General features: G+C 37.4%; 1 protein-coding gene across 1 annotated transcript in view; it reads left to right on the forward strand.

Annotated features, from left to right (window-relative positions):
* The window catches only part of ar (androgen receptor), a 78,619-nt gene extending 72,559 nt beyond the window's left edge, over positions 1-6,060 (forward strand). Inside the window, exons 6-9 of the mRNA XM_016575037.1 lie at positions 2,087-2,231; positions 2,877-3,007; positions 3,973-4,124; positions 5,294-6,060. Coding sequence (XP_016430523.1) covers positions 2,087-2,231; positions 2,877-3,007; positions 3,973-4,124; positions 5,294-5,452 — 587 coding nt within the window. The 3' untranslated portion in view covers positions 5,453-6,060. The remainder of the gene's footprint in view (positions 1-2,086; positions 2,232-2,876; positions 3,008-3,972; positions 4,125-5,293) is intronic.
* The last annotated feature ends 2,536 nt before the right edge of the window (positions 6,061-8,596 follow it).

Consider the following 8,596-nt stretch of genomic DNA (forward strand, 5'->3'; position numbering starts at 1 on the left):
GGTCAAAGCAACACCGCAAACACAGGCGGAGCGCCTTCAGGATGCAGAACTATTCTAAAATCTTTTAGAGCTGCTTGGATTCAACTCACTTTTAATTTTCCTTTTATTTGAAAGAAAATTATATATAATTTGTAATTTTTAGTAGTCATTATGCTGTGACTGATATCATGTGCATTACAAGCTTCTGTTTGAAAAGAGCGTTCATGTGTAGGCCATATGTGTGTGTGTGTGTGTGTGTGGTTTCCACAAAGAAATGTAGAAAACACAAAAGATTACAACTTATGTAGAGATCACTAGAAAATTAAGTCGTTATAACGAGAAAACAACTCCCGTTATGTCGAGATTACGTGAAAATTAAGTCATTATAACGAGAAAACAACTCCCGTTATGTCGAGATAACGAGAAAATTAAGTCGTTATAATGAGAAAACAACTCCCGTTATGTCGAGATAACGAGAAAATTAAGTCGTTATAACGAGAAAACAACTCCCGTTATGTCGAGATCACGAGAAAATTAAGTCGTTATAACGAGAAAACAAGAAGGAAAAAATATATATTGCACGGCCGCTTAGAACTTCCGTACTTGTAGTTGGAATTCAGTTATGTTTTGAAGTAGTTTGATATATTAATTTATTATTATTTATTTGAAGAAAAAAAATAAATATTTAAACAACACTGCTTTACTGCTTATTATTTAAAAGCTTTTGTCCACCAAATTAGAGTCATGTGGTCCAACATTATGCAGAAACATTAAACAGGTATCGAGAGGACCCCTGCAGATCCTCATGTTTTTTAAAGATCAGTCAGTCTCTTAAATCTGATCATTTGACTTTTTCATTACAAGACAAGGTTAGTAAAATGTCATGCGATGCAACCAAACACTTGATATATATATATAAATTAATAGTTAATGATGTTTGCAAAAAGTAGTAGTAATAATAATAACTTTTTACCTTCAACAATATAATTAAAAATATTTCTGAAAATAATTATTAAAATGCGTATACTCATGTTTTTAAAGTGCAATGAAAATATTTGTTTTTAATATTTTTTTTTAATTATTAAATGTTTTTAAATACCACATGAAACCAACATGAATACAAAAAGTAATTTTTGTAGAAACTAGATTTTTAAAGGATCTTTCTTTTTCTTTATCTGTAACACACTTAATATTCATTGACACAATAGTATAATAACAAGATGGAGATCCTGCCTGGTGAAGTCGGGACATCAGTGGAGAGTTTTTTTTTTTCTCAGTGATTTAATTATGGTTTGTATTTCCAATTCAGAGGCTTGAGAGGTGTTGTATAATGTACTTAATTCTAATGGGTTTAATAAATCCAAGCAAAGGCAGACTTCAGTCATACTAAAATAGTAAAGCATCAAATACTGAGAGAAAAACAGCAGTAGGGGCGATAGAGGGAGAAAGGGGTGTGGCTTGACACAAACTGTTTTTTGAAGCTCATAGTGTGACAGTGTGTGATTGGTTGATGGAATCAGGGTGATGTGATTTGTTGCGGTTTTCCAATTTCCTGTTATTGATAGCATTATTAAAACTGTGAGGCCTGGCATTTTAATCTCTACTGAATCCAGTGATTAATGTGTTAAGAGGGAAGAGAGATCAAGTTTATCCCAGAAAGTTAAGAAAATTAGTCCATAAATTACTCGCCCTCAAGTCATCCTAGGTCAGGGGTAGGCAATTAATATACACTGTACAATGCATTATATAGACTGGATTCGTCTGAAAGAAGAAAGTCATATACACCTCATATACACCTAGGATGACTTGAGGGTGAGTAATTTATGGGCTAATTTTCATTTTTGGGTGAACTAACCGTTTAAGCGTGTTTCCCCTTTGTTTCCTGAAAGCGGTGCATAGGCTGTCTGGTCTTCAACATATTGTTTTGTTTGGTTTGTTTGGTTGGACATGCATATATATATGAAGTCTGATTCATGGCATGAGCTGAAGGAGCTGAAATAAAGTCGTAAATGAAGTTTAAAAAAAGCGCCCAAGCAGCTGACAAACTGTAAGCTATAGGCAGCAAGCACAAACCACAAATATCTCTCCCATCTTTTCCGCCTCTCAGGTTTCCGTAACCTGCATGTGGATGATCAGATGACAGTCATACAACACACCTGGATGGGAGTGATGGTCTTTGCTCTGGGTTGGAGGTCCTACAAGAATGCCAACGCGCGGATGCTGTACTTCGCGCCAGACCTGGTCTTCAATGAGTCAGTCTCATTCTCTTTCACATCCACTCTGCTCTTATTTGCCTGTTTTCTTTTGTGTCCGGCACCCATCTGTGTTCTGCATGGTTGACTTCTCTCTCTCATTCCATTTTCTTCTTCTGTCCATTTGTTTGTCTTTTGTAAATGTACTAATCCATCTTTCCTCACAGTTATTTTTCTTTCATTTCTCCTCAGCGGCCCTTTCTCTACCTTATTCCATCTCTATCTTCCCCTCTCTCTCTCTCTCTCTCTCTCTCTCGGGCAGGTACATATCTTGTACTTCATGCACACAATAACAGTCTTGTCGTGGATGCTTCCAAGGAGGATCTTTGTCACAAACACTATACCAGGAGAGATTGGATTTTTTAGGGGGGCTCAATGGCCTTTTTCACCAATATCTGAAATAGAAGACTTACTTCCTAAATGCATCTTGGCTGTATCCCATACCACTACTGCTGACAGAATTTGTGTTGTAGGCATGAAATACATTTCATTTAGTGAGAGATTTGGGAGTCATTAGATGACTGACCACATTATTCAGTACTGCTTTGTAATTAGCGGGTGTTGAAAAGTTGTTATTGTCAGATGTTTCTTTGTTTGCTTCTTTCTCTCTGTGTATGTCAAATAACCTGCCCCCCTATTTGTCAGTCATAGGATGCATATCTCCAGCATGTACGAGCACTGTGTTCAGATGAAGCACCTCTCGCAGGAGTTTGTGCTGCTGCAGGTCACACAGGAAGAGTTCCTCTGCATGAAGGCCCTCCTTCTTTTCAGCATCAGTGAGTCTACTGCTGTGTGTGTGTGTGTGTTCAGAACAAACTTTTTCTGCCAACGTACTTATGGATACTAACACCTAATGACAGATTAAAAATAATCATAATAATAATTAGAGGCATATTTCCTGTTTTCTGTTGTGAGAAAGATATGATATTTTATATAAACTTATCTAACATAAAATGAGCCAAGCTCTTCAAGTAGCTAGCATAAAATGTCTATATCCAGCATCTTGAAATGGTTACATAAGCCTGTCCAGAAAACTTTTACACTGTATTCAGCAAATCAAATCAGTTTTTACAATCTTGTGAATTGATATTTAATCACTGCAGTATCAATTATTTTAATCAACTATTTTTAATGCCAAAACCTCAAATTGTAGCGGTGTCTCACATTTTGTGCTCAACCCTGTTACTGCATAATTTTCCCCAATTACAAAAAAATATATAATTATAAATGAACAAAAAATTTGCCCCAAATAAACTGCAGAGAGATAGCTTAATTTATACATAATTTGATATTTTATTTATGCTGTTTGTATATAATGGAATATTGATGTTATTTAATGTTTATGCTAGAAAATATTAATTACACAAAATACAGTCTTTTAAACTGCATAAATGTCCTACATTATGGTAACAGGGTCACAAAACTTTCAAACCTCTTATTAAATGTATAGAAAATAAAGCTAATATAAAATTTAGTTTGACCTCCTGAAGGTTAAGTACGTCCTTTCGCTGGGCATTTATTTAAAAAGCAAGAAGTGACTTTTTTAAACTTAAAGTTTTCAGATTATTTTAAGAGTTTTAGTCCCTTCGTACCCTATTTGTAGTGTATTTGCTATTTGTATTAAAAACAAACAACACCATTATCACAGTACATCAACACAACATAAGTACATTTTTAATGACATGTTCTTTTTCCAAGTGTATGCAAGTTCAGGTGAACGTTTTTATTTCTGTTTCTGCAGTTCCAGTGGAGGGGCTGAAGAGTCAGAAGTATTTTGATGAGCTGCGTCTGACATATATAAACGAGCTTGATCGTTTAATCAACTATGGCAGGAAGACCAACTGCGCCATGCGCTTCCATCAGCTGACCCGATTGATGGACTCACTGCAACCAGTTAGTAACACATACACAAAAAACACGCATAGAGGCACCATACACCAAGCATAATGATTTGTGTGTTAGATGCAATAATGGCCCAATGAGACCCTACCGTTCAAATGTTTGGTGTCAGTAATATTAATTAATACTTTTATTCAGCAAGGATGCATTAAGTTAATCAAAAGATACAGTAAATGCTTTAACATAGTGACAGAACATTTCAATGTCAAATAATAACAATGTCAATTATTTCACAATATTATTGTTTTTTGTCAAGTAAATGCAGCCTTTGTGAGCATAAGAGACTTCTTTCAAAACATTACAAAATCTTACCGACCCCAAACTTTTGAACGGTAATGTATATATCCATACACAAATAAGACAATTACAGGCAAATTCACTAAAAAGTTGTGCTACTTTTGTATGCATGCATTTTGATCATTAACAATCTGCAATCCAGTTTAACCAAGTGCTAAATGCACTGAAATATCCTGCACTATATTTAAATTAATTTGTTGTCATTCTTTCCAGTGCAAACACACCATTCTATGTAAATTAGGCTCATTATTGATGCACCTTATTCACAATACTCAGCCGTTTGCATTTGGCAGATGCTTTGATCCGAAGAGACATACATTGCATTCAAGGTATACATTTTATCGGTTCATTCATCCCTTAGGATGGTTTACCCAAAAATAAAATTCTGTCATCATTTACTCACCCTGAAGTTGTTTCAAACCTGTATGAATTTCTTTCTTCTGCTGGACACAAAAGAAGATAGAATGTGGGTAATCAAATTTTCAGCATTTTAAAGAGCCAATTCAGGTGAATGCTGTACAATTGCAGTATACTATGCCAGATTGTGGTAGTCTGCTGCATTGCCCACAACTGAACGCTCAGAACCAGCCTGAGATGGGGAACTGCAAGATGTGCATTGAGTTCACTGCTAATTTTTTGGCTGTGTTTGCACCATTAACCGATTTACGTAATTCCTTTAGTAAATCTGATTCTAAAACAATACAGGTAGCACATGGAAATAATGACACAATTGACAGGCACAATTCATTCTTTGTGAATTCTTCCTTAAACATGCTATGATTTTCTCTATCCCTTCAGTTTTTCATTTGGTCATTTTGCTTATTCTTGTCTCTCTTTATCTCTCTCTTTTTCTCTCCCTCACCCAGATTGTTCAGAAGTTGCACCAGTTCACCTTTGACCTCTTTGTCCAAGCTCGGTCCCTGCCCACAAAGGTCAGCTTTCCCGAAATGATTGCAGAAATAGTCTCGGTCCAGGTGCCAAAGATCCTCGCCGGCCTGTCTAAACCAATCCTGTTTCACAAATGACAAGACTACACCCCTGAACCACTCATCCATACCAACCCCAACCAGGCCATATGAGCCAGTCAGTTTGGTCTGATCCAGCCTAAACCAGCCTGCCATGCTTTTAATCTGGACTCGAATCGAGCGACGGGACTGAACGATACTGATTTTTTAGATTTTCTATTTTTTAGAATTTCTCCCCCTCTCTCCCTCCCTCCCTCCCTTGCTATATCAGTCTCGTCTCTCTCTCCTTTTGAAAAATGGCCCTGAAAAGTCGTGGGACCATTACATCATTACAGTTGTCTATCTTCTCCTCAGAGATCATTTGAGCTCATTTTCTCAAACTGACAGCATGGTGTGAAGCAGGTTTTGTTCTTTCTTTCGACCAGCAGTTATCCTTCAAGAGTTACAGCGTGTTGCCTGGTGGACAGGTTGGGAAAAAAATATCACACTGAAGTTTCATCTGAGCCCTTAATCAAAAAAAAAACCGGACATTATGCAGATCTCTATCAGAGTCTGTGACCTGCCTCCACTCTATGCATCGCAGTATAAAAAGGTTTCATTTATTGTCCATGACTTGAGAGATCAGGAAAAGCAAAGCAGTATGCATAGAGAAATACATCCGAACGTGAGACAAACGGTGACAGAATCTCTTCGCTTGTGACTTTTACTCGTGTGAGTTAGAACAACACAATACTAAATACAGTATTGTAGTATTACAACAGTATTTCAGTACTGCAGCCTGGCTATCAGTCTCCTCCCTGCTTTATTAGTTTATTGATTGTAAAACAAGTGCTTCATTCATTTCTTATGAAATGTAGAGGCTCTTTAAAAGCTTTTAAAAGAGGCATCATTCTTTTGGGATCAGACAATTTGAGACTTTTTCATTCAGTTGAAAATCTGTCACAGTTGTGTTTTGCCACTAAGAATTAAAGAACAGCACAATAAAAAATAAAACAAAGTCATCAAGAGTTGCCTCCTCCAGACAGCAGACATTTGTTAAGACAGGGCTCAGTGCCCTCTTTTGCAACCTGGATATTAAAGTGCAGGTTTTAGGGTATATTGTTGACAGTTTGTACATAGAACATAAATAAAGCAACGCTTGGGTCAGCAAAGAAGATCTTCAAATATAGCCTATACACATATATATAAATCTATGCATGCTGTCTTCATATCCATCAACAAAACAAAAAACAATTGCATGATAAAGCCCTAGATATTCAAACAAACCAAACTGCATTTCCAGTAAGCTGAATGGATATTGTTAGGAAACGGGACTGTTTCCCATAAGGCTCTTATGAAGTTGCTCTCTCTCTCTTTCTCTCTTTCACTGTCCTTAATGGAAGATTTGGCAAGGTAATGTTCTTGTATATACATCTGTAAAAGTTGAGTGTGGTTCTTTTAAATCTTCCTATGTGCTAAAGTATGGATGTAGTCAATAGTGTTACTCTTTCCTTTATAGCAAGTGCCACTGAGGGATTTGTATTTCTCCGCGCTAGCAATAAGCAATCACATCACATGCTTAACACACTCTTTTAACTAGCTCTTTTAGAATACCAAAACATGCTTCAAATGGTGCACAGCTTTAAAAAACAAAACAAAACTAAAAAACTAAAAACGAGCTATGCGTATGTGCTAACGCAGGACTGTTAAAAAATTTTTTTAAAATAACGCAGGACTGTTATTTTTTCAGAAACTCGTACCAAATATCTTAATCACCATCAACTGTCGCAAATCAACGACAAGTGGTGCTAAAGCTCTCCTCTTTATTCACGAGAGTGTTAACAGGATGGTTCACCCAAAAATGAAAATTCTGTGATCATTTACTCACCAAGTTGTTCTAAACCTGTAACGTTAACTAGTTGTTTTTCTTCTTCTGTTGAACACACAATAGTAGGTTGGTAAGCAGACAGTTGCTGGTAGCCTTACGTACATAGTATTGGGGGGAAAATACAATGGAAGTCAATTTTTTGTTGTTGTTACCAACCTTCTTCAGAATATCTTTTGTGTTCAACAGAAGAAAGAAACTAGGCTACAGGATTGGAAAAACTTGAGGGTGAGTAAATGATAACACAATTTTCATTTGTGTGTGAACAATCCCTTTAAACGAGACAAAAGACAAAACAAACAAAAAAACAAGGCATATGTATTTTTTACTCCGCTTTCGCTTCAATTAATGCATTCACTATTTATCTGTCAGGAAGGAACATCTTTACTCGCTTTCTCATACTCCGGCGCAGCGCGTATTTTCTAGACCTGTCAACTTTTTCCCTCCGCACGCTCTCCGTTTCTAAATGATTGAATAGGCCTAATGCCTGCAGCGTTATGTATGTAGATTACTCTTTAAAGAGCCCTAAAATCGCAGCGCTGTGTTGTCTTTGTCAGGCCTGGGGTGACCTGGGGTGTACTTTCGGCAGAGCACGGAGTTTTCCGCCGAGTTGAGACGACGAGATGTGGTTTAGCTGCTCGAGCTCTTGTCGCCGCGGAGCATGTTGACGGATTAAATGTGCCAGGCAGAGAATATGCTGTCAGAGACAGCTCCTCTGCGCTGACAGCACCGAGCTCCGCGCAATTACACGCAGGTGTTTACCCATTTAGACGGCCCAAAAGCACTCATTAGAATTTGCAGAACTCCAAACTGCACTTTTACCCTGCCAAAAAAGAACTCATGACTTTCACCACAAACCTGCAGCACTTTAGGACAGAGCCGAAGCCAAAGTCTAATCACAAAGTCGTTCATTAGCCGGCGGACTTTTGGAGGGGGCACTTGCATGTAAACAGATATAGTTCGTTCATACTCGACTTTGCGAGAGACGCGCTCTCTCGCTGTCTTATAATATTGTCTGTTTGTAATGTCAGATGTAACGGCTAGCGCAGTGCTCGTGAAGCGACTCGTGCTTGGATGACCCATAAGCTGCTTTGTGACTTTCTTAACACTTCTCTTTTGAGCTATGATGTAGAACTTTGCCTGTTGGTTTTCAATTAAAGTCTTAGGGTTTACTGTTACTGTGTGCGGTTTGGTCAACCAATAGCAAAAGCATATGTGTATGTTTATATGCGCTCTTGTAAATATGTTAGCAGGCACTGCTTGGTCGCCCTTATAAGGTAAAAAAAAAAGGGGGGGGGGGGCCAAAAAGGGCCTTTTTTTGGGTGTTTTTGACAAAAACG

The sequence above is a fragment of the Sinocyclocheilus rhinocerous genome, unplaced genomic scaffold (genome assembly GCF_001515625.1).
Source record: "Sinocyclocheilus rhinocerous isolate Xijiao unplaced genomic scaffold, SAMN03320098_v1.1 scaffold984, whole genome shotgun sequence".
NCBI lineage: Eukaryota > Metazoa > Chordata > Actinopteri > Cypriniformes > Cyprinidae > Sinocyclocheilus > Sinocyclocheilus rhinocerous.